At 51.0% G+C, this 26918-nt stretch overlaps 1 protein-coding gene across 3 annotated transcripts in view; it reads left to right on the forward strand.

Annotated features, from left to right (window-relative positions):
• The window catches only part of TRAPPC13 (trafficking protein particle complex subunit 13), a 987073-nt gene that overhangs the window by 645564 nt on the left and 314591 nt on the right, over window positions 1-26918 (forward strand). For all 3 annotated transcript variants that reach the window (XM_069627358.1, XM_069627359.1, XM_069627360.1), the window contains exon 7: window positions 14359-14403. In XM_069627358.1, coding sequence (XP_069483459.1) covers window positions 14359-14403 — 45 coding nt within the window. The remainder of the gene's footprint in view (window positions 1-14358; window positions 14404-26918) is intronic.

The following is a 26918-nucleotide window of genomic DNA, read 5'->3' on the forward strand; positions in this document are numbered from 1 at the left end:
AGAAAATCAAATATCGCTGGCTCTACCCGGCTTCGCTTCAGTTCACACTTGAGGACCAAACGAGGGTAATCTACACCCTGGCGGAGGCAGACAGCATCATGGGCTGTGAGCCCTTGACGCCCGAGGAGGACACACCCCCCTCCCCGACAGATAAACCACACAGCTCAACACCGAAGCCCCAGCATAGCCGCTGGATGAAAGTTCCAAAAGGTGGGAAACTCCCGCCACACACGATCTGTAACCGACCTTCAGCACTCCATGCCGGAACCTGCACTCTTGGCACCCGGGCGTCCCGCGCAATGCCCCAGCCGAGTGGATGGACAGTCACTACGGCCCGAGGCCCGTTTGGGCCAGTTTGGTTAACCTTTGCTCCTTCCCTTTCTTTAGTTGGGCTGGGGCCTTCCCCAGCCCCCTTGGTTACTGGGGTCCGTTTGACCCCGAGTTGGGCAAAGTTAAAACTCGGTTGCCCGCTGAGCCGTGCCGACACCGGTCCTCCGGTGGACCTCCCTGAGCACAGGATTACCCCCACCACCCACCTGAATCCTGATGACGCCCGGCTGACCTCCCCTCCGGCGCACACCAAACTCTGCTACATCTCACTGAACGTCGGAGGCTTGAATGCTCCCACAAAACGTAAGTCCATCCTCTGACTTCTGCAGGATCTTCAGGCCTCGGTGGGGTTCCTCCAGGAGACCCACCTTTTAGCAGAGGACTTCACCAGACTGTGATGCCGAGCGTACCCAACACAATACCTGGCCTCCGGCCCCAACAAGAAAGGGGGCACAGCGATTCTGTTAGTGAAAGGCATCATAAAGAGTAGGAGAACCTGCGCAGCCCAGATGGCAGATTCGTAGCGGTTAAGGGGGATCTCTACGGGCAGCTCCACACGCTAATCGCGGTCTACGCACCAAACGACAACCAGGCGGCCTTCTACACCACCTTGGAATCCGCTCTTCTCCCCTTCCTCGAAGGACAGGTGTTCCTGGGAGGAGACTTCAATGGGGTACCCAACGCCTCACTGGCCAGATCGGGCCCCCCGTCCACCAGGGACTTCAGGTTGGCTTTGGGCCTCTGCCACTTGTTCAAGACGCTAGGTGTGGTAGACACCTGGAGGGTCCTTCACCCGGACACCGTGGACGACTACTTCTCCCACGTCCACCGCTCATCCCGAATTGACCTAATCTTAGCCAGCCCGCAGCACCTGCAGTTCATGGATGATGTGAGGATCGGCGCAAGGGTATTGTCGGACCACGCCCTAATCCTCCTCACCGTGAGGGTCTTTCATCTGGATGCCCCAGAACGACGTAAATGGTCACTATACAAACCAATGCTGCACGATATGGTGGTGCGCGACGCCATAGCCAAGGCAATCCGCAATTACTTTAAGGAAAAACCCCCGACCTCACCTCTACAGCAACAAGATGGGAAGCCATGAAGGCCGTAATCGGAGGAGGCAAACCATGAACAGAAACCAACTAGAGAAGGATCTGAGGGAGGCAGATACGGCCCTAAAAAAGAAGTGGTCGCCCAAAGCGGCCAAGATGGTCAGACTAGCTCGTACAAAGCTGGAAACCCACTATGCGAGGGCACAGCCCGAGGACACAGCCCAGACCTTGCTCCGGACCAAACAGCTACTACGCGAATGGCAATAAAGCCAAAAAATATCTGGTGAACAAACTGGCCAAAACCCGCCATTGGATCAACGTTGCCGCACTGAGGGACCCGAAAGGCAGAACCCTGTACAGAGAAGGGGCGAAACTACAGGTGGCGGCAGACCATCTAACCGACACCCTGACCTCAGCCCCTCGCCCACAGAACCTCCAGGAACAATATATAGCAGATGCCCGGCTCCCACACATCTCAGAAGCGAACAGAGCTGCCCTGGAAGCCCCAATCACAACCGAAGAGGTGGAAGTACTCACAAATCTGAAACCCAGGGCCCCAGGCCCGGACGGCTTTCCACCAAAATTCTACAAACTCTTTCGCCCTGTGTTGCTACACCCAGTGACAGAGCTATTTAACTCTTTTCGGGACTCGGGCACTATCGTGCCCTCTATACAAGAGTCTACCACAATCATGCTACTGAAACCCGGCAATGACCCAAAGAAGTGTTAGTCGTACAGGCCGATATCTCTGCTAAATGTGGACGCTAATGCATACTCAAAGGTTCTGGCGAACAGGCTGGCGCAAATCCTTCCAACCACCACAGACCAGGACCAGGCAGGGTTTATCAGAGGGAGAAGCACCATGGACAACATCCGTCGAGCGCTCAATCTTATCGAAGTCGCGACCCAAGAACGTCGGGGCCTGGAGGTCTTGACTTTGGATGCCACCAAAGCATTCAACAGGGTGAACTGGAACTTCATGCGCCTCACCATGGAGGCGTTCCGGTTTGGCCCGATATTCCAGAAAATGGTGCTAGCAAATTACGAGGCCCCAAGAACATCACTCCGCCTGAATCAAGACCTCACCCCCGATCCAGCTTTCGTGCGGGATGAGACAAGGCTGTCGGCTCTCCCCGCTGATCTTTGCTCTGATCATGGAACCATTCGCCCAGAGGACACGAGCCAATGAGAACATTACTGGGCTAGAAATAACCGGCGAACAATTCAAGATCTCCCCATCACCAACTGTCAATCCTCCTTGCCCGCTACCCTAACTGAGCTGGAGGCCTTCTAAGGAGTTGCTAGATTCTGGGTGAACTACTCCAAATCAGAGGCACTGAGCGTCAACCTGGTCGCCCCCCTCGTGGCCAACCTCCAGGCTGTCTGCCCACTAACATGGAGCTCCTCCTCAACGGCCTACCTGGAAGTTTGCCTCACAGCAGATCTGAAGCAGCTCTACACCGCTAATTTCCCCCCGCTCCTCAAGGAATTGGAGGAGGACCTCAAACGTTGGGACAACCAAGAGATCTCTCTCCTGGAACGGGTCACACCATGCAAAATGAACCTCCTCCCTAGACTGCTGTACCTATGCTCCGCACTCCTGGTCCCCCCTGCCCCTCAAAACAGGCCTTGGAACATTTACAGAGGAAGCTAGCAAAATTCGTGTGGAGGAGACTGTCATGATCACTACTTCCAAGAATGCAGGACCTGCCCAACATCCTTGGAAGCAGGCTCATTACCTTCATTCCGGGCACCAGCCGGCCCCTATTGGGATCTTTTGGACCTTGTCCTGGCGCCGGTGGCGCCAGGCTCATAAAGATCATCGGTCCCGGCACTGGAAGTATCGGGCTCATAAGATGTGTAAAAGTGCTTGGGTGGACCTACCTACAGCAGACCATGCTGCATACTCACCAACAAGATGACGTCCACATCCTCTTCTGACAGGGACTACTTTCTTACCTGGGTGGGGCAGGCTCCACTCCTTGGATCAGGAACACTGGGACTCTTCTGGAAACTGGAACTCTTTCCTTACCTAGGCGAGGCAGTGGAAGAAGACGCCTAAGCACTCCTGCACACTATTTAAACCACGCCCGATTGATGCAACGTGCTTCGCGTTATTATGTATCAGCAGCAGGACGCTCACCGAGTCAGCTCCAGTCTTCCAGTGAAAACTCCAGCTCCAGCACCTGTGGGAACAAACTCTTACCTTCCTGGGATCCTGTCTTCAGCCGCACCTGCCAGCACAAAAAAACAACAGGTTAGCAAAAGCCAACTTAAAGCCAAAAGCCAGCATTTTTACTAACCCGATCCATCGGCATCTTCCAATCCTCACGCCGCATTCCTTGGCATTCCATCGATCCCTGTAAAGGCAAAGAACATTGATCAGTCATTTTGCATATTTTGATCTGCTTACCTGTGCGACGCACGCTCCGGATTCCAACAAGCGCTGCATACCCGCACCTGCAAATAAAGAAAGACAGTAAGGAGCGCTTTTAAAACCATCAGCCGCCATTCTACTTACGTGCCTTCACGCGTGCCATCTTCCTAATTAAGCGCTTGCGCGAACTTTGGCGTCCCTGAACCAACGCCTACCGCATACAAAACCTGCAAGAGAAAAGGACTTCATTTAAGGTGTTCAGATACATATAAGGAACCGATCGTGCAGTTAGCGACGGCCTCGCGCTCAAAGTTGTCCTCTGCAAGTAAGAGGTTTACAATATCACCAGTGGAGTAACTGGTACCCGCGCCCCTGCACCAGTCACAGGATGGAGAGCCCAGCATTCACCTACTTAAGGTGAGCACACCTATCCTTTGGGCATCAAGGAAAGAGAGAATGAGGAAGAGAAGTCCGTCCAACCACCGTTCATTAACCCCTTGTTCTTCTGCCTGCAGACACCTCACTCTTCAAGTCAGGCATACCGTGAGAAGAGGTCCAGCCCAGGGAACCAGCCGAGTCCTGCGCTTTACAATTGAAGACACGGTAACAACCCAGTCAAGATCTGCGCCTCCGTGGGAATCAGGTGAGCGTTACAGAGACGGACCCCAGGATACCGATGAGGGTCATGACTGGGGCCACAAAATGGGGGGGCTTCGGGCTCCCCAACCTGATGAACTATTTCCTGACGGCCCAACTAGCGAGCGCTGCGGCCTGGGTGAATCTAGAGGCCACCCCAAAATGGTCCTGCATCGAGCAATCCAGATGCCAGACACAACTACACTCCCTGCTACATATCCCGGGGCCTCACCGGAGCCACGGACCACAGATGATATCATCTACCAAAGCGACCCTTGAGGTATGGGCATGGGCCAGACGGAGGAGGAAGGTGCCCAGGGACCCGAGCCCTCTCTCCCCGGTCATCTGGAACCCTGACTTTAGGCTAGGAAAGGTAGCAGCTCGCTTCAGCCAATGGACCAAAGGAGGCCTCCAAACCCTCTCCCAACTCTACAAGGCCAACAATCCACTCAGCTTTGAGGAATGCAAAGCCCGCTTTCTTCTGACAGAAAGAGAGCGGTTTACATACATCCAGCTCCGGCCCTGGATCTCGCAGCCCACGGTCCGCCGGGGAGCCACCCGGGACCTCCACCCTCTTGAACAGGTGACAGAGGAAAGCACAGGCCAAGGTCAGATCACCAAACTGTACCGCCTCCCCCAGGAGGACATGCTGAAGATTAGACCGCCATACATGTCCGGATGGGAAGCAGACCTGGGTCACACCATAGAAGACCAGACATGGGTGGGGATATGGTCCAGGATCAACTCGACATCCAGATGCGTTACAAACAAGGAATGCGCCCTGAAGCTCCTTCACCGCTGGTATTACTCCCCAGTTCGCCTGCACCATTGTAACGCTGACATTGACCCGAGCTGCTGGAGACGCTGCAGCGAGCGGGGATCCTTTTTCCACATGTGGTGAGACTGCCCGACGGTACAGTCCTTCTGGAGGGAGGAGGTCCTGCAGATCGCGGAAGACATCACCCAACACAAACTGCCGATGGACCTGGAGGTGGTCCTCCTCGGGGTGGGGAGCCCGGACTGCTACCCCAAAACAGGCCAATCTGCCAAACTTCTCACATACCTATTGCTAGTAGCTAAGATTACAGTAGCGCAGAAGTGGACAGCTCAGGAGGGGCCTCTTCTGGCCCTCTGGTGGATAAAAGTCTGGGAGATCCTGGTGGCGGAGAAAGTCACGGTGGCGAAGGAGGGGGCTCTCCACTGCTTCACCGACTGCTGGGCCCCAGTCATAGACTATCATTCCCGATTCCCGGCGTTAACATTTCAATCCCGCCTGGTAGTGAACGTTCTGGGCCCCCAAACCCTGACTGGATTCCAACCCATCAGAGCACCACAGACTAAAGAGGTGGCAGAAGAGGGACCAATGGGAGGGGGGGAGGGTAAGGGCAAACTATATGCATATGAACTGTAAAGGGAATCAAAATAACTCATGTAATGCATAGACAACGCTGTAACCGAAATAAATAGTTGTTAAAAAAAAAAAACTGCTTTGCAATATTTTTTGATAACCTCATATAGAACCCTTAGAAACTACCTGTTGCATTTCCAACACTTGTTCAGCCTACATCAAAGACTGCTGGTCTCCTGCAAAGGGTTTTATTTAAACTGGTGACTTTAAGGGCACTCGGCTCCCATCTTCCTTTAGCAGTTTAAGGACTTTAAAGTGTAAAACCATGTAATTAGGTTGTATATTTTCTTTTAACTCCTTTCATTTTACATAGTGCGTCTCAATTTGGGTCATTACTTATCTTGCCTTTTCATCGCTTACTTTGCTACACTACAGTGTTCGGTTGATGATCTTGCTGTTTTTAAAAGTAAACTGTCGGTGCTGTATTGCCAGAGCACCCAATGTGTGCATATTAGCAACTTATTTCCGTGATGGGTATATATTTATAGTGGGATGTGATTTTTGGAATCATCCTGCCTGCATTTGGCGTGCAACGTGTTTCCACTTTGAAAACAGGGTTGTCATGAATTGGACAGAAGTTTGATATTTGCATTTTACTACTACTTGTAAAGACTTGTGACTTATTTCGAATGGAGTTTCACGGTCTAGAAGTTCTAACGCAATCCTATGGGCACGCACAATGTTTCTTGTGTACAACATTTCTTACATACCTTGATAGTTTGGCTAGACATTAACGTCATTCTCTGTTCATGAGAATATGAGGGCCTCTCAGAACCGACCACAGCGCTGGTTCTGAAAATCCATCTTAATAGTTACTTTCAGTGCCACATAGTTGCATCAAATAAACTTGGAGGTAATCCAATTTATATAGTAAAGATCTTATTGATCCACATCCCCCAGAAGAATGGCTGGAGGTTTCCCTAGAAGTTCAATATTAAATATTGTCTTAATGTGTGAGAGGACCTCTTTCCAGAAGGGTTGGCTCATACAACACTCTGCATTTATGAATCAGGCCGCCTAGCTTGTTTGCATTTCCAGAAAAGGGCAATTGAATGGGATCAATTTTATCTAATCATACTGGGGTACGATACCAGTGGAGTATTGCTTACTACTGAGACACATAAGTGTGTTTAGTGGAAACCGATCGTCTTGTCAAAAGTTTATAAAGGGTAGAAATTGTTGGAAATGAACATTGGGCTATGTTAGGGAGAATTCTCCTTCTAGGGCTAATTTCCCTCACCTAGTGAGTCCCCCAGCAGCTTTGCTGGATTTCTGGAGTTTATTTTTTCCACCTGGTAAGCGTGTACATCCTTTTTCCACTCTTACATGTGTTTTGGCCTATGTGTTTTTACTCATTGTGTGATCTTGGGCACTGGAGCACACCACTCCAGGTGCCCCTGTTCTTGTACGGGTTGCACAGCACCTTTAGTGCAGTAACCCAGGGTTGTCTTTAAGACTTCCTCTGACTCCATTTCGCTGAGGCGGACTACTGTCCCCCAGAGAAAGGTAAAGTTGCCATTTACTTTTCATAGTCATTTTTACCACAGACCCAGTACACCCCATCTTACATGTAGCACTGGAAAGGGCTAATCTGTACCCCTTTTCTGTCTGTACCTTCCTGAGCATTGTTTCGCTCTGTTAAAAATTAGACTTGGCTGGTTGCAGTGGTATCTACCCTAACTTTTCTACCGCGATTATATTAGATAAACGTGCTACTGTTCTTGGCTATTATATTAGCCTCAAACATAAACCCGCTTTACCAAATCATCTTTCTTTTGGCTCCGGTTGGGTTTATTTGCCATTTCTTTTTGTTAAAGTCCTTCTTGTGTTTTACTTGGCGTGGCAAACTAGGTTCGCCTTCTTTGTTCACCGTCTTTTGGCTGGCTTCTGCAGAGCAGCACTCTTGGCGCCTCGGTGTCTAGGTAGACCGAATGTGGGGAAGGGGTGTAGTCACCCCCTGCACAGGGTATCCTAGGAAACCCAAGTCACACTTTGCCATGATTGGCTGAGGTGGTTGTCCCGGCTGGACAAACCCCCTGCTGCGTGATTGACAGCCAGGCTGTGTGAATGGCGCATAAAAGGCAGGTCTCTTGGGCTAGAAGTCAGAGAGTCGCCACTGGAACTACAAGGAACCGAAGAGAAGCGGAGAGAACGACGGCTGCTGCAACTACCCCGTCCCGGTGAAGCCCTGCTGCAGTCCTGAGCTATCTGCCCTTCAACGACTCAGAGAAGATCCAGCCTGGAGTTTTCTTCCCTTGAGCTTGGTGGGGATAAATAGCTCATCTTCTACAGCCAGAGGATCCTCTTCCGTGGTCGAAATCGCTGCACACTGCTGTAGTGGTCTGGATAGCCACCTGAAGAGCCTCTCCTGTTTTTAAGGAGCGCACCTTTTATTCTGTGTCGCTGCTGCCTGCCTCATCCCTGTGTGGTGCAGACCTCCTTCAGACGTCCTCCCTTCTCGACGAAGCTCCAGGAATCGTGGGTCTACGGGAAAACAACAGGAACAACTGCCAGGGCACCAGCTGCACTATTGGAACAATGTACTGTGTTCTGTTGAGGAAACTGGGTGAATCCCTTTTTCTTCATTTCCAAGGCTTGACCTTGTCTTCCCTCCTTCTTATAACTTTTGCTTCCGAACATTGACAATATCGAAGTACTTTTGGCTCCGTTGAATTGTGAACTGTTAGACCGTGTGATCTTCGGCAACTGGCCCTGGTGTCTTTCGTCCCTGGCTCCAGCCCTTTGACTTGTGAACTCCTGTCTCTGAGTGGTTCTTGATTCTGCCTTCCTAACCAAAATATTGCCTGTGATTTTTGCCTCCAACTCCCTCTGGGTATCTCAGGTGCCAAGTGTGTTTTTGCCCCGGTAGCATTTCATGTCACGTATACACGTTTGTTTAGTAGACAAACTGTCAAAAAGTGATCGCAATCGTATCCGCGGTAACGTGTTTTTGTGCCTAACACCGGTTCATGACAACACAGGGTACTTACCTTGAGACTTACTGTACAAAGTGAATTGGTTAGTTGTAGTATATTTAACGTGTGGTTTTCATTGAAGTTTAATAGAAGTGTTGTGTTTATAACAAATGGTTTAAAAATAAATGTACTTATTCTTCTACCTGAAACCTTGAGTCAGTGTTTGCTTGAGTCACAGTAATTGTGGTCCCTTTGTGTAATCTCTGCTACTGTTTATATACTCTTGAGATCAGCCTGGCTGCTCCGCCACTGCTACCACTATGACATAGTAGTACAGGCTTGTACCAAAGGTAAAACTTGTATCACCACCTGTGTTCTTAATTGTGTGTAGTGGTCCCTAGGGTCACTGCACAGGATTCTGCCTAACAGTCAGTGAATTTCAATGCCCCTCAAGGGTGAAGATCAACAAAGATTCCAGAAGACCATCGGGCCTACTTCGCGCCCTCTGACCATGACGGAGGAGAAGGAGGAGGGAAGGTCCCTCTTCAAATACCGCAGCAAGTGCGGGCTACGGAATGTGTTTGTAGAAGACAAGCACCTGCAATGCCTCTACTGCCTGCACCCAGACCATAAGGAGGTGAGTGCGAGATATACCTCTGGTTCTCCAAGAAGACGACAGGAACAGGCACAGTAGACTGGTGGTGTCGCTTAACGCTAAGGCCTCTGCCCGTGCACCAAGCAGGGTCATGCCTCACCCAGGACCGGTCCGAGGAGCGCCTCATCCTTGGGGTCCCAAGACAAGGCCAAGAACCGTAAGTCCGAGTCCACCGGGTTCACCGCGGAAGTGGGTCCCAAGGTGGACTGGGCTCGAACAACATCACCCTCCGCCTCCATTGCCAGCCAGCAATTGAGCTCCTCCTCGAAAAGGAAATCATCTAACTGGCTGAACAGCGGGAAAGGTCAGAGAAGCCACGGACGGAGGAGAAGAGTTCCGAACAGCCCAAGCAGGCCCAATCGGCACAGGCTAAGACTTTGTTGGCTATAGAGTTGGTGACAGCTGCTATCATGACTGCTAAGGGAGCCGACCCTGTGAAGGGAGCCCCCGCAGCACAGAAGGTATCCCTGCACCCAAGGTGCGTCACCGTCGCAGTGACTTTGGCAAAGTCTGCTGGCACGCCAGAAGGGGGGGGGAAACAGATTCAGGCCTGGTTCAAAACCTGCAGAGGGGAAAAAAATGGGTGCAAGGAAGTCCCCGAAACAGACCTCCCAGGCCGTGTCCCAAGCCATGGAGGTCTCGTCCATGGACGAGGACCGGGAGTCCACGCACACAGACCACAAGGACATGGAAGAGGAGGAGGAAGACGGCGACGACAGTGCAGGGTCTAGTTTTCCGATCCCGCCAGCTCACCCGAGGGATGCGTCTCTGGACATTCTGTCAAGCCTTCACACCTTGGTGTCAGAGATCCAGAAGAGGGTGCCTCCAAGCCCAGTTCTGGTGGTCCCCCAGGCTCCCGTTCTGCCTCCAATGAAGCAGAGGAAGCATCATCCGACGCCCTCATTTCAGCCTCCACATCAGGCCCCTTGTCCCCCAGCAGACCGAGACACAGGTATGGGGACAGATACGGCCACGACTACGGACGAAGACTAGGGCGTCTCCTCCAGACGAGGCGGGGTTGTTCCACTCCATGTTCGCCAGAGCCTCTGAGCTATTTCAGCTTGTGCCCGAAGAAACCAGGAAGGAGGGTTTCTTGCACCAGAGGTGTGAGGTGAAGTGGAAGACAATCGTTGCGGTGCCCCGCCTAGACAACATGTTGGAACAGGGCCTGGCCCTCATGAAGAACCGTTGCATGACTGCAGCCCAACGGGATAGGCTGGAGAAGAGGTATCCATTGGCAGACTCCGCACCCAAATGCCTGAGGTTGCATCCATCGCCTGATTCGGTGGTATCGGTGGCCGCGAAGAAACGGTCTGCTAACCCGTCCTCGTCGTCTTTGGTCCCTCAGGACAGCGAGGGGAAGAAGATGGAAGCCATGGGGGGAGGAAGGTGATTTACACAGCGGCGTCCACTATCAAGGCGGCTAACGCACTGGTGATCCTAGCCAAGTACCACAGATAGCTGTGGTATAAGCTGGGTCCTATTCTGGAGGTCCTATTCTGGAGTTCCTCCCATAGCCGGCTCCGCAACAGGCCTGAACCAGCTGGTGCGTCGGGCCCCCACGCGTGACAAAGTTCGTCAGCGAGTGGAAAAAGATCACTGACAAATGGGTGCTGGACGCTCTCGCACAGGGGTACATCCTGGAGTTTCGATGCAGGTGTCCGCTAATCCCTCTGATTATCCGTCAGTAGTAGCACATCCCTCAGCTTCTGGAAGAGGTACAGGCCATGCTGTGAAAAGGGGCGATTGAGCTAGTTTCCCAATGGCTCTGGAGTCTATTCCAGATACTTTCTGGTCAGAAAGAAGACAAGAGGCTGGAGGCCCATCCTGGACTTGCAACGTCTCAACAAATACTTGAAGTCCCAAAAGTTCAGCATGGTCCCGTTGCGGCACATGCTCGGCCATCTGGAGGTTGGGGATTTCTTGACATCACCAGACCTGGAGGACACTTATTTCTGCTTCCCCATTCACAAGAAACATTGATTGTTTCTGTATTTTGTAGTGTAGGGTCAGCACTACCAGTTCAAGGCTCTGCCTTTTGAATTGAAGTCGGCCCCCAGAGTGTTCACAAAATGCCTGACACCGGTGGTGGCACCAGCTGCGTCTATGGGGCATACACGTAGACCCGTACCTCGATGACTTGCTCGCCTGGGCCCGCTCGTGGGAGTTGGCCGTCGGACACACGGAGGTGACATCCAGCTACTGACAGATCTGGGATTCTCCATCAACTATCCAAAGTCCTGCTTCACACCATCGCACCATCCTAGGAGCCAGAGTCCATACTGTGTCCTGTCTCGTGTCACCCTTGGAGTGGAGGGTAGCAGCCATTCAAGGGAAGGTGCAGCGGCTGTTGTTAATGAAGACAGCCGCTGTGCAGACCTTGAAGTCATTGCTCGTCATGATGTCCTGCATCTACCTCATGCGGCTCTGCAGGTTGCAAATGCAACCTCTTCAGGAGTTCTTGGACGCTCGCTGGATACAGGTGTCCGGAAGCTTTGCGGACAAGAAACAGCTTGATGAGGAGCTCCCGTCGTGCGATAGGGCAGTCCGCTCCAACATCGCCCCAGGCACCAGTTTTCAAGACCCTCCATACCAGGAGACGGTCACCACAAACGCTTCCCTGGAAGGCTGGGGAACCCACATCGGATGTCTGCACACCAGAGGCCTGGGGCTGCTGGAGAGAAGGGTCTCCATAGCAACATCCTGGAGCTACGGGCAGTGTTCTGGGCCCTCAAGTCGTTCCTTCTGTCTCTGAAGGTCAAGGTGGTGAAGATGCTCACGGACGACAACACCACCACCGTGTTCTACATCAGTTAACGGGGGAACTTGATCCCTAGTGCTCTCCAAGGAAGCGTAGGACTTGTGGCGCTGGGCCATCGGACAAGAGGTGTTCCATGTCCCTCTTCACCGCAGAACAGCGTTGCAGACTCCCTCAGCAGGGAATTGCGCTCCTGCCATGAGTGGGAACTTCAGCAGGACCATGTGGACCACATCTTCGCCAAGTGGGGCAGGCCCCAGATTGATCTTTTAGCGACGGCAGTGAACTCCAAATGCCAGAAGATTGCTGACTGATTCCACCAACCGAGGAACCTGGGGGACACGTTCTCCTTCCCGTAAGCATTTCCTCTATTGCCTCTTCTGCTACGAGTCACCAACACACTCGGACAGTGCCAATGCAGGATGATACTCATCGCCCCGGCGTGGCCGAGGCAGATTGGGTTTTTGGCCCTTCTCAGCCTGTCCGTGTCGCCTCTGGTTAAACTGCCAGTGGTTCTGGATCTTCTCACCAGAGAAGGAGGTGCAATCCTGTTTGGGGGGTATGAGTTGCCTGCAGACTGCAGGGAGGTCCTCGCCAGGGCTTCGTCGACTTTGAGGTGCTACGGGCACAAGTGGAAGCGTTTCGTTATGTGGTGCCGGTCTCAGAAGATTACCCTTTATCAAGGTACATCTGGCGGCTATCTCCTGCTACACCACGCATCCAGGAAGGTCTTCACTTTGGTCTCATCGACTCATCAAGGAGTTCCTCAAAGTACTTTTTTAATCTTCCCTGCCGGTGAAGGCTCCTGCCCCAACGTGGGAACTAAACAGGGTTCCGACGAGGGTTATAGGTACCCCTTCGAGCCTATGCATCAGGCCCCTCTCGTTCTTCTCGTGGAAAATGAATTTCCTTGTGGCGATCTGGGTGAGAGAGATCAGGCCATATCCTGCAAACAACCATACCGGACTTTCCATGAATTGAGGGTGGTGCTGCGGACGCACCCCTCTTTCATGTCGGAATTCCACCTCAACAAGCCATTAGCATTACTTGTTTTTTCCTGAAGCCTTCGTCACTGGCTGAAAGGGCCTTGCACTCGCTGGACGTTGCTCGTGTCTTGAAGTTCTACATGACACTCCCGAAGAGTTTTCAGAAGGCTACAGAACTGTTTGTAAACTTTGGTCTTGTGAATCAAGGGAAGGCCTTGTCCAAGGCTTCCATTTCAAGGTAGCTCTCCGGCTGCATCACGCACTGTCATCGGTAGGCGAACCGACTGCTGCCCGGACGTCCGAGAGCCCATTCCACCAGAGCGATCGCTGCAACTACGGCGTTCCTGTCTGGTGTGCCCCTGCTGAGCATCTGCAGGGGCTGCTACATAGAGGTCCACGCACATCATCACAAAGTTCTACTGTGTCAACAGGGAGTCCAGAGTCGGCCAAGCAGTGCTACGCAACCTGTTTGCTTGAAGTGAGTCTGTTCCAGAGGTAAGAGATAATTGATCCTGTTGAGCCTTGCCACCTCCCGTGGTTGTGTAATGTTGTACTGCTATGTATTTGTTATTCAGGCTGGAGAAGGAACAAGTTACTTAACTCTCTATTGTTCTCCAGCCTGTGTCTTGCATGGATTCAAATGCGAACCCTCCTTCCGACCCCTCTGCGGCTCTTCTTGGTCATACTGCCACTTTACGTGCTTATCAAATCTGAAGATGGCTGCCAGAGTAGGGGCATAAGGAGAGGGCTCTCATTGGATGGGGGGGCAGTATGACCGAGTACAGTGATTGGTTTAAAGGAGAAATACAATTTGAAATTGAAAGTGAAACTGTCTTTTCTTTTACCAAGGATTCCCAGCCTGACGATGGGGAATATTTGTGAGCATCTGAACCTATGCTGGAGAACAATAGTTACAGGTAAGTAACATGTTCCTTCCCAGTTATTGCATAATTCTGAATGAGTGTGAAGCCAATGAAACGCTTTTTTCAATTACGCAGCATAAATTTAATGGTTAAGGTTAGGGATGGCTAATCCCCCCCTTTAGCCAGATGGGCAGTTATATAATTTTTGCTATTCTGTGAGGTTTATCTCGCCTGAAAGAAAGACACTTTTGTAAGACTGAATTGGGTCTGTCATGGCAGAGGCTGTGGTGGAAGTTTAGACATTGCCCACAGGTTTTTAAGTATGAAAAAGCAACCTTTAAATCTGTCATTAATCTTCATTCTTTGTTCAATCAGGTTCTCAAACCACTGGATGTGAAGACTAAGTTTTATAATGCTGAGGTGAGTGAACATTTGAGCTTACTTGCAGTGGCCCGTTAATAGTTTTACTTTTGTTTGATATTTCATGTTTACAGTAAATGTTTCTCCATTACTCTCTGCATTTTGAAATAAGTTTTTTAATTAATGCATGGTCCTTCAAAAAATCTGTATGGAAAAATTACTTAGATGCACGTTATTTCAGAACATTTGGGTGTAATAATCTTTGTCTCCTCAGAAAAATAGAATATAATATAAGAAAAATGTAATTCAGCACTGCAATAGAGCACTGCCTCCTGAGGAAAACAAATATAAGCGGCTAGACCTTCAACACAGAATCATATTTTTTTAAATGCAAAGATGATTGGAGAATTTGTTAGATATGCACATCTCTGTTAATCCACAATTCCCTCTGGATAGTAGCAACAAGAGTAATGACACTGTCATTGTTTATTTCAAAGATAAAAGATTTAAAATAAAGGCACATGACTTAGTGAAATTGATGGGCATTTGGGGGATCTAAATTTCCAGTACCACCAACCTATCAAAAATGTTAATTCATTTCAAAACTGCCCAACTCTTGTTTATTTTGTTATACTTGTGGAAAATCTGATGATGTTGCTTGTTCTGTAGTACTCAATACTTTTCTCTGGTGATAGTTTATATCACAAAAAGATGTTGTCCCATTAGTTCCACATATTTGTCATGCCCTCTAAGCACTCGCTACTTACTGATGTGGGCAACATTTGCAGAGAGCAGGGGGGACTGGGAAGCTAAATATCTAATGACAAAACCTTTTTCCAAAGAATGTTATTGTATTTTACAATGCATAGTAGAACGAAATGCTAACAAAAATGGAACATGTGAATTCTATTGTAAATGTTCTTTATCAACAGATTTTGTACTAACACCCATTTGTGCATTTATTATTAGTTGTAGAAATCTAACAATACTGCCTCACTGTACTTAATAGTTTTTCAATCCTTCTAGTTGTTGTCCTCTTGATCATTTGAATCATCAATATCGGTGTCACAATTTCTTTAGGTGTTTTTTCTTTCAATGTAACATTTTATTGGCATTTATAAACAGCAGAGGCTTTGTTATTCTTTGTGACATGCTTTTGAGTGAAACATAGTAAACCAGAAAAAGAAAACATGCCTCAACTGAGGTAAAAAGAACAAAAAGACAAACGAAAGGGGGGAAAAGAATGGGCAGTGAGTTACGGGGTGGTCTGGGGGAGGGGTCGCATCAGTCTCAGATCAAAGTTACAGGGTATGGGTGCTGTGGTTGCGATAGGGTAGGCAGCCATGTGCGCCGATCCAGGGGGCTGCTAGGATGTTAGTCCATTTTAGTTAGCCAGCGGAGCGCTGGAGGTTGTCTGGCCACTCCCGGGAATCTTTCCACAAAGTCCAGGAATGGGCCCCAGGTGCTGTCGAACTTGTTTTGGTTGCCCAGACGGATGGCGGTAATTTTCTACGCTGCGGCGATGTCCCAGCATTTGACCCACCACACAGGGATTGCTGGGCCTTCCTGAAGTTTCCACAGCTTGGCGATTGAAATCTTGGCTGCGGTCAGTAGGTGTGTGCAGAGGTCCGCCAGGTTGCCGGTCATCAGGAACTGTCCTTCTCCCGTGTCTCCAAGTAGGACAATCCTGGTGTCCCATGGTATTGATAGGCCTGTGATCTGTCGGATTTGCTCCAGGACCTCTCTCCAGAACTTCTCTGCCTTCGGGCATTCCCAGAGGAGGTGGAACAACGTTCCTGTGTCCATGCAGCCCCTCCAACAGTGTGGCAGGATAGCGGGGTTACGTTTGTGAAGGATTTCTGGTGTCATGTACCACCTGTAACAGACCTTAATGGCTCCCTCTTTGTTAGTTACGTATTTAGAGGTCTTGTGGGTTCTTCTCCAGATGCGCTCCCAGCTGGTCCTGTCTAGTTCTGGGCCTAGGTCTCTGAGTCGGGGTCTGCCCTATCCAGCAGCCTGTACAGGGTGGAAATCTTCCCCCTGGCTGGGGTTGTCATAGCGTGAGCTCCAGTGCTGTCAGTTCTCTGTGCCCATGTATTCTCATTGAGTCATGCGACAACCAATGGTGGAGCTGGGTGTAGTGAAACCTCCTGGTTTCCGGTACCTGGAATTTCATCTTGCAATCCTCGAAGGTGAGTAGAGAGTCTCCTTCGTAGAAGTCCGCTACGCGCTGCAGGCCGCCCGCCTTCCACTTAGAAAAAACATTCTGCCCTTGGCCTGGGGTGAAGTCCGGGTTCTCTCAGATTGGAGAAAGTGGCCCCACCGTGCTCCTGCAGTTCCACCTTCTTGCCGCCTGTTTCCAGCTGCTTACCGTGTTCCTGGTGGTCGAGAGGGGCCCGGCGTTAGGGGGAATTTTGGGCCATGTGATGTGCGGGAGGGATCCCAGTGGGTATTGGCTCCAGTCCTCCTCCAGCTTTAGCCAGCGGGGCTTGTTGATGCCAGGTTGCCACATGAATGCTGCCGAGAGCTGGGTGGTTAGGCAGTACCTTTTGACCTCAGGGACTCCCAGACCTCCGGACCCGGGGCTCCTAAGTAAGACTTTCCTGGTTACTCGAGGCTTCTTGCCCCCTCAAACAAATTTTAGCATATTTGCTTGCAGTTTCTGTTTGGCTTGTTTGGGTATTGCTACCGGGAGGGCTTGGCAGTGGTAGAGCAGTCTAAGGACCAAGTTCATCTTGAGTGCTGCGATTCTTCCTAGCCAGGATATTTCTTGATCTTGCCAGTGGGCCATATCCGACTGTAGGTCCTTCAGCAGGGGCGGGAGGTTTAGTTTGTAGGTGCGATCTGCTAGCTTCGGTAGGTGGATGCCTAGGTAATTTAAGTGGGATCTGGCCCATGGGATTGGGAGGCAGGCCGCTATAGAGGCCAGCGTTGCTTTTGGAATGTTGATGCCCAGTGCTGTGGACTTTGTTAGGTTGATTGAGAACCCTGATGCTGACTTGAAGCTGCTTAGCTCCTCTCATAGCGCAGTGAGGGATGTGCTTGGCTGCGTAAGTGTTAGCAGTATATCGTCGGCGTATAGGGCCGCTTTGTAGGTATCGTCCTTGAATTTGGGGCCCAGGATTGCCGGGTTCTGCCAGATTCTGGAGGCGCACGGCTCCATTGACAGGGCGAAGACAAGAGGCGACAAGGGGCAGTCTTGGCGTGTGCCTCTAGTGATTTCGATTCTTGGGGATCTGGCGCCGTTGATCCTCAGGGTTGTGGTGGGGTGCTGATAGTTAGCCATCGTCCATTTCAAGAATTTCGGGCCAATTCCGTAGTGACACAGCGTCCGCCTCATGTAGCCCCAGTCCAGCATGTCAAATGCCTTCTATGCGTCGAGCGAGGCCACCATTAGCTCTTCTCCAGTTCTATTGGCTGTCTCAATAGTGTTTAAGGTGCACCTGATGTTGTCCGAGATGTTGCGCCCGGGAATGAAACCAGTTTGGTCTGGGTGAATGAGGTCTGGGAGGAGCCCGACGAGCCTGCGTGCCAGTAACGTCGAGAAGATTTTGGAGCCTACATTCAGTAGAGCAACTGGGTCGAATGACGCGAAGAGCTCTAGGTTTGCTCCTGGTTTTGGAATCAACACTGTGACCGATTCCTCCATGGAGGGGGGTGGTGGAGCCAGTTTCGAGGAAGGAGTTGAAAAGTGAAGCTAGGTGGGGGGCCAGGATGTGGTTGTATTTCTTATAAAAAGGCGCGGGCAGCCCGTCTAGGCCAGGAGCCGTGTTTTTCATGGAGCGGATCACTTCAGACACCTCCTTCGAGTATATAGGGTCTTCCAGGATGTCCATCTGTGGGTGGCGGGGTGGCCTTGGGATCGTGCTCAGGTAGGCGGCGAGTGGTGCCGCTTCCGTAGGATTCCCTGACATTACCTTCCTATGGTGCTCGGTCATGATAGTTATCTTTTTGGCCTCAGAACAGCGTGGGGTCCCGTAGGACTGCAATGTTCCTGGTGTGTATTTTCTTGAGCTTGTGGGCGAGTAGGCGGTTGTCTTTGTTGCTGTTCAGGTAATCGTACTGCTTCGTGTATGTCAACGCTCGGGCTGTACGGTCTGCCAGGTGCATTTCCAGGGCTACTTTAGCTTTGCGTAGCTCGTTCCATGACCTTGATTGGCGTTGTTTGTGGTTTGCCTCTTTCTGTGCAACCTCCGTTTCCAGTTCTTCTGATTTTAGCTGGTGCCGGTGCCTGTGTGCTGCTGAACAGTTCTTGGCTACCCCTCGGATCACTGGCTTCATGGCATCCCACACCATAGCCTCTGTAGGCCTTTTTCCCCACGATCTCCGTGAAGTAGTTAGTGAGGGCTTCTGACAACTCCTGGCTGTCTGCAATGTCTGTGAGGAGATAGTCCTGCAGCTTCCAGGCTCTGTGTCGCGGTGTTGGTAGGCTTTCCGTCTGGAGCTACGCTATGACTGGGGTGTGGTCAGAGATCACTCTCAGGCCAATGTGGATGTTCACGATGCTTGGGAACAGCGAGCTTGAGATGAGTAGAAGGTCTATCCTGGAGAGACCCCTGTGGACGTGCGAAAAGAAAGTGTAGTCGCGTATCTTGTCGTTCGCCAGCCTCCAGGCGTCGATTGTCTCTGTCTCTCTTAGGAATTCCGTGAACCCCAGTTCCTTCGTGAAGTCTGTTCCATTGGGCGGCAAGGTATTGTAGATGGTTGGGTCTGGGGTGAGGTTGAAGTACCCTCCGATCAGTAGTTTGTCATTCGGCAAAGGACGAGATGACTGGGAGGATCCTACGTAGGAAGCGCTCCTGGGCTTCGTTTGGGCAGTATATTGCTATGATGGTTATTGGGAGCTCGACCAGTAGGCCTTTAATCATTAGGAACCTGCCCTCGGGGTCCCGTTTGACCGTGACCTTTGTCAGTGCTGCTGACTGACTCAGCAGGACTGCCACCCCTCCCCTCTTTGGGCCAGAGAATGCAAAGTATCTTTTAGGGAACCTTTGGTATTTGACTCTGTTCGTCCGCGGCTAGGAGATGGGTTTCTTGTAGAAAGACTACATCCGCCTCTAGCTGGGTCAGGCGGTGTTCCACGGACCTCAGTTTCCTGGGGGAGTTCAGTCCCTGGACATTCCAGTTGATCATGGTCAGGTTCTTAATGGATGACCCCATTTCGGTGTGGGTAGTTTGCAGCTAGTGGGCACCATCATGCTCTGCTTATTGCCGGCCTGTGCGGGCGGCTGCCAGGTGAGCTGGGACTTGTTTTGGGGGTTTGTCCCCCCTCGGTGGCCACCCCTCTATTCCCCCCATTAAAACAAAATGGGGTCAACTGGACCAGCCGTCAACCAACGGGGGCTCCGGCTGGGCTAACTTAGTCCTTTGAGGATGAGACCCTTAGGCCTCTATTACGTGGCGGTGAAAGCTGTATGTGAGGTTGAGGTGTTGTTTTATGTAAAGAATTTGGTGCGTGTCCAGTGTTAGTGGCTGGCGTCTGGTTTTTGGCGATGCTTGTTGGTTCCGGGGGAACCTGGGTGTCGGTGTCGCCCCACCTTAGTCGTCGTTGCTTGGGCGCTTGCCTTTGAGTAGGGGTCCCCTGATTATTCTACGGCGCCTCTCCACCGGGACCAGGACCGGTTAGAGTTCCGCCAGTCTTTTTGGTCTGAGGGCGCTTCCTTGATGTTGGTTTCCCCTCCTGCTGCCGGGTTCAGTAGTTTGTCGGCCTCATGTAGTTTGCGTATGTGGCGGATGCTCCCATTCCAGGGGACAATCAGGGCCGTGGGGAAGCCCCAATGGTATGATATGCCCTTTTCCCTCAGCCATTCCGTCACTGGTTTCAGTGCTTTCCTTTTCAGGAGTGTGGTGGCGGCAAGATCTTGGTAAAGGGAGATTGAGGCGTCCCTGAGCTGTGTTTGCAGGGAGCTCCTAGCCTCCCGCATGATCTCCTCCTTCACCTTGAAGTAGTGTACTCTTGCCAGGACGTCCGGCGGGACCGAGGTGTTGGATTTAACTCTAGTTCTGTGGACCATGTCGAGCACCAGGGGGGAGTCTTCCGGCAGGGTGATTATGAAGCAGAAAAGATTGCTCACATAATGCTCGAGGTCCGCCTCTGGAATGGATGTGGGGATCCCTCTCAGGCGAATGTTGTTGCGGCGGGAGCGGTTCTCTGAGTCCTCCTGCTTGAGTTCGAGTGCTTCCCAGCGGGCTTCAAGTGCGCGCAGCCTGTCTGCCCCCTTCTCAATTTCGTAGCTGTGCTCGCACAGGGTGGTTTCCGCCTCCATTGTTCTTGTCTCTAGTTCCCCCACTCTCGTGTCGAGCGCTGTGATGGTGCTCTTTACCTCCTCGGTGCCCTTCTGAAATTCTTTGGTCAATGCTGCTAGGAGGTCCCGGAGGTCAGACTTCGTGACCGCCTGAGTCGGGCCTTCCCGGGGTGGTTCTGCGTGCATGCTCCCAGCTTTGGTTTCCCCTGCTTCTAGCGGTCCCCCCTCCTGGATCTGTCTGTTGCAGGGGTGGATAGGAGAGTAGCTTTGTCTGCTTGCTTCGCTGGTTTTTTCGACATGATGGGTGTAGGTCCGAGTCTCTGGTGGAGGTGTGATGCGCTGAGGTCGCAGCGGCGTTGTTGCCGGTCCCCCGGGCCGCGCTTTGGCTGACTGTTGCTGGCTGCTGGTTGCTGCAGGTCTGTGTTGGCCTGCGAGCTGTACCGCGCCGGGGGGTTCAAGGTACTACCGCCTGCCAGGAGCGGGGTTTGCCGGGTCTGACTCCTTGGCGGCTTTGTTGAGGTGGTGGGCTGTGTTGCGGAGAGGCTCCGGGGCTTGCTAGGCACTGGGTGTCAGAAGGAGTCCCGCGTCATGGATGCCAGTGCTGGTCTGTTGAAGGGGCTGCGGGGCTTGCCTGGCGGTGGGTGTAAGAAGGGGGCTTAGGGCCCTTCGCGTTGGGCTGGGAAATTCCGTATAAGGGACTTGCATGTTTTAGGACTTATTTGTAGGTCTGTATGTATATACTGCAGCAGTTGCCCTGGGTGCTGGAATATTGTTCGGGTGGGCTGTGTCCTCTCACGTACCCACAGCTATGCGTTTTGTCCAACGTTGTTATCATAGTTTCCGAGGGTTTGTCTCATGTGTTGCCTGAATTACAGTTTATAATATGATGTTCATCTGACTCGCTGTTTTCAATGATCAGGTTCGTTTCAGACAATGTCTGTGTTCCTTGTGCCTTCCTTCCGTGGTGTGGTCGCCCCGGAGGTTGGGGTATAGGGTCGCTGGGAGTTCAGGAGGGTGGGTTTCACAGTGCGTCTACCTTCACTGGACCCATCAGAGTGGTGTACCGTCTGAGCCTTTTTAGGGTGGAGTTCCTTTCTGCGTAGTGGTTGTATTTGTCGGACCAGGGACCCAGGATTCTGGATAGGCCAGTGTGTGGCCCTGCCTGGGGATGTTAATTCTCCTGTTCACCCTATATGTGGATTGATCTTCTGTGCTGTCTTGGTTGCGGCAAGTCTCTGGGGTTCACAAGGCGGGCACACACCTCTCGGAAGAGGGCCACCACCTCCCTGGTTGCAATCGTGGAGTACTGGCCTGTTCGGTACAGGATCACTGGTTTGGAGCTCTTCACTCTGTGGAGTCTTGTTGCCATGGGAGAGTGCCAATGTGTGTCTGCTCCCCCTGATCCTTTACTACCTAGTGGTATGACAGGTTGCAGGGATCATGTGAGCTTGGTTGGGGGGGGGGGGGGGCATTGTGGCGTTCCTTTGTGTCTGTGTCCGGTATGCACTCTGTGGGCTTGCTATGATCTGCAGCAGGTGTGCAGTTCAATCATAGGGTGGAAGCGGGCAAACGGCTCTAGAGCCCTCTCCCCAACCTCCCCTCCCGTGCTAGTGCGGAAGTGCTTTATGCCTTCCCTGATGTCGGAGCGGCTGATGGTGGGGGTGCTGGGCCTGGGGATGTTTTGAGCGTTTGGAGGCTGGGGGGAGGAAGTCTGGCCCAACCGCCCGTGGCCCCATGAGATGGGCCGTTCCATTATTCCCCAGCTGGGTCACGCAATGTGCCTGCAGCCAGGGCCACGGGTGCACACTCCTGCTAGGCACCCAGGTACGGTGGGGCTGTCCTCACGGTAGACCCTCGGTAGTATGAAGAGCAATGCTCCCCCCGCTTGATCGTGTGTGGTAATTTGATGAGGTTCTGGGAGGACCGTGGCGCATGTTTCCTTTGGCGCCTTTAGGATTCTCGGGTAACGGCCGGCTGCTGCGATGCCCCAGCCAGGCCTCGAGGTTACCACCCGGGGGTTGGTGCTGCATTGCCGGGGTCCCGCTGTGCTCCAAAGGGCTGCTGTGCCTCACCTTTAAGGGGCTCCCACGTCAGCAGGGCCCGACTGCATGCTCTGCGTATTCCGCCTCTGCTGTGGAGGTGTGCAAATGGGGACGTCTTCTTTTGGCCCGTCGGACCGTCTGGTTGGAACGATGGTTCTCACTCGAATCAGGTCCGATTTAAATAGCTTTTCTGCAAAATGTGTGCAGATGATAGAAGCCCCCCAGTGCACTGCTTTCACTGCTCTCCCTCATAGACATTAAAAGTGTTGAAGAACTAACCCTGTTAATTTACCTAAAAGGGCCATTTTGGTTGTTGCTCTGTCTTTGTCATCAAAGGTGGTCCATGAGGAACCTTCTTTTGGTGGCCAAGTTCCAATTGTTGACTAAGCGTCCACCACCAACAGATAATCAAGCACTGTACACAACCAGTCGACGAATCAAACCTCGTCCCGGGTGTCACTCGAACACCTGTCAGTCAACTGCTCAATCAACAATCTTCATCCCCTCATTGATGATTGCACCATCAAAGATGATCATGCCATTTGCGAGGGAAGTGGCTCCGATGGAAAAAACATATCACCTTCATCCACAGAGTCCCTGTTGACACTTCCTCTGATATCCACACTTCTGTGGAGTCAGCACCATGACACAAATGGCACAGATTGCTGGCTTTCTGTCTAATCTACTCCTTCTCAGACATACCCCAGCCCGATGAGGAAACATTTGTGGACAAAACCAACCCATTCCATTCAGCCCTCATTCAATCTCTCCAGTACATGCTCAAAGTTTAAAATGCGGATAGAGTAAAAGAGCACCTGCTCAGGTCCAGTAAAATGCTCAGTTTTCAAACCTACTGCACTGGTACAGACTATGGAGGACATCCCTATTGAGATCCCACATCATTCACAGCACAAGAGTCAACATCACCAGATACTGTCGCAACCTGCACCCTGGACTGGATAGCCCAAAGAGCCTGCCTCCAGCATCACCATATTACGCTGGACTAGTTGCCACCAACACTGCTACAACATGAACAAGATGATGAACAAATGCATGCATGCATGCATCCATGCATGCATGCATGGCAGGCACTTAGGAAAAGCAATAAGATGTGCAATTGCACTCCCAACACGTGGAAGAGAGACATGAAGACAAACTAAGATGAATGCGAACATTATAACCTACCCATTGAAGCTCTAATGAAAAAGCCATTTTGAGCTGTTGGGGAGAATTCTCTGTTAAGGTTAATTTCCCCAACCTAGTGAGTCCCCCAGCAACTTTGCTGGATTTTTGGGGTTTCTTTTTTTCTCCTGCTAAGAGTGAGACACTTTTTCTCCCACTCCTAGACATGATTTGAGATATCCTTTGACTTTGTAATGTGTTTTATGGGCTATGGGGTCTTTTACTCCATAGGGTTTCATGTGGTTTTGGTAAATGTGTTACACAGCACCCTCAGTGCAGTAACAAAGGGGTGTCATAGTGACCCCCAAACATAGACTCCATACCCTGGGACTGATTACTGTCTCCCAGGGCGTGTAAAGTCACCATTGACTTTACTAGTCTTAAATTGTGAACAGAACCAGTACAAACCATCATATTGTTGAAGTACTGGTAGGGGTAATTGGATTGCCCCTGGGTCTGTTTTTGGCTAGTGGCAGTGGTTACCACGCAAAATATTCCACCGGAATATTTCCCATGGGATTTTCCCATTCATTTTAAACACACCACTTTTTTGGTGCAATGTTAAAGATACCGCTGGGTTGTTTATTAATATTTATTCGCCGGTTGGGTCTTTTTGCCAGGACTCGGTTTTAAAATGGCGTTTGTGTTTGCCTCTAACTCCAACCCAAGTCGAGCCCTTTGTTCCACTTTTTGGCGGGCTTCTGCACAGAAGCCTCCAAAAGTGGTGCCACTCTGTCTGGGTCTACAGGATGTGTGGTTTAGGCACCCTGGACTGAGTTGCCTCGGCAACTCAAGTTGCACTCTTGTGTGATTGGCCCAGTGGTGAGCCGCCCGGCTCACCACTTAGCATGTTTGAGTGACAGCTAGGACTGATGAATGGGGGTTTTCTGCATAAAAGCAGGGCTTTGGGGACTGGAACTTCAGAAGTCGCCACAGGACCAAAGAATCTGAAGAGGGAGAAGCTGAGCCGACCTGCAACGACGACGCCACCGGTGGAGCCCTGCTGAACCGCCTCACCACTTCCCGACGACAGAGAAGATCTTCATCCCGGAGAGTCTTCTTCCTCTGAACTGGTGGGGATAACCAGTTCGCCCTCTTTTCGCCTTCCTGGTGGTCGAATCGCCCGTGCCAAGCACCCCGGCGGCCGGATAGCCACGCTTCACCACTAACGCAAATAAAAGGGTAGTACCTTTTAACCGGGAAACTCTGCGGCTGGTTTCTTCCCTGGCAGTGCAACGACCTCCAGCTTTCCTCCACGTCGAAATCTTCTACTCCCCTGGACGAAGCACCGACTTGCATCCGCTGCCAGTAATTTCCCCATAGGTGTATGACCAGGAATTCTGGCGGGACTCCGTATGCGACCAGATCTGCTAATGTTTCGTGGATTTCTGCCTTTCGAGGCCTCTGTAGCCTCACCATGGGGAAATGGTGTTTTGAAAGGTGGCCTATCCTTGGTCTCCTCTGCCAACGATCTGTCCCGAAGCTAAAAGGGGGGGTGGCCGACTATCCATGAGGATTGGGGGGGATCCTCCCTTCGCCTGGTGTTTCCGCTGCCAGGAACAACTGCCCCCGCTGGAGCTTTCTCACTATTTCAGGTACTGTGTCCCGCCTGGTCTCCCTTGCAACAGACTGATCAAGGTGTCCCGTAAATCCTTGACTCTATCCTGGGGTGGCCTGGGACCTGCTAACTAACTTTGTCCGAACTGATCCAACCCTTTTTGAACTATCTGCAAATACCTTTTAAAGTATTATTCAACTGTGTAATCTAGGACACATTCCGCCTTGCTCTCTCCAAGAGTGGGCCTGGCCTATGAACTTTCTTACTCTAACAGGTAGACTCTGCCTTTTTCTGACTTGCTGTGATTCTTTTAAAAGTGTTGGTATTGTGTGCTGTCCTAATTCTGCCTTTTCCCTTCCCTTTAAACTAACTTATTGGAGTGCCGTCTTAGGTTAAGCGCTCACCTCTGTCTGCAAATAAGTGGTGTTTTAACTAAGACTTGTTCAATAAGTAATCAGGGATGTATATATATATATATATTGACTGTTTGAACTTGCTTGCCATATTAGTGTTAGTGTATTTTACAAGTGTGTTTTTAAATAAATAATGATATACTTTTATACCAAAGCTCTGGTCAGTGTTTGCTTCTGCTACTGTATTTTGGTACCTATTGTGTATACTCTATATACTGTCTAACTCTTCTTGAGAGAAGTCTGGCTGCTCAGCCACAGCTACCAGGTAAATCTGGGTGGTACAGACTGCTACCAATTGGGTTTACTGCCAACACCTGTAGTCCTAAGCCTTTTGCAGTGGTCCCTAAGGGAACTGCACAGGTTTTTGCCTAACATGAGCCTCATATCCCACTGTTTTATTTCAGCAAATGACACGCATGCCCCATTCATTCAACTTGCAGGAGGTTAACAAAGAGGAAGTCCTTCCTCTTTGATCACTGCAAGAAACCACATGCACTGTACAAGAAAACATTTGACCATAATCATACTTTTTCTATTATTCGCCAAATGAGTCAATTTTCCCAACAAATGCGGACACTATTTTGAGCCTGATTGATTTGCGATACATGGCTGACACAGCCTTCCGAGATGCTGTTTATAATTTCACCACATGGTGGCTCCTAGTCATGCATTGAGGTCAAAGCACCTGCACCTTCATGCGCTGTTCTGGCCACAAATGTTTTGTGAAGTGGGCAATCTTTTCAAGCACATAGACACAAGTTGTCCTCTGTAACAGCATTGGTTGTGGGTTTGAGCACCTACCTGGCGTACCCTTGATATATATAGGGTTGCCAGGGGTCATATTTCTTGGTGTGTTCTTCATCAACTGGGCGACCCCTAGATTAACTCTGTCCCATGTTTTAATCTGCTCCACTGTTACTTTAAATGCATGTCTTAATGAAACTTGGATTTCTCCTTTTGACTCTTCAGCCCCTGTTGCTTCGGCCATTTCTTTCTCTCTCCTCGCTTATCAAGCATTGGCTGTGGTACTGCTGTTAGTGTTCCCTCTTCCCCTCCCTATTTCTTTTCACACTTTTCTTCTTTCAAATGCCACAGTTTCCTTCTTTAAGCTGTATCTTATTGCCCATTGTCCCTC

The sequence above is a fragment of the Ambystoma mexicanum genome, chromosome 6p (genome assembly GCF_040938575.1).
Source record: "Ambystoma mexicanum isolate Mex_15411 chromosome 6p, UKY_AmexF1_1, whole genome shotgun sequence".
Lineage (NCBI taxonomy): Eukaryota > Metazoa > Chordata > Amphibia > Caudata > Ambystomatidae > Ambystoma > Ambystoma mexicanum.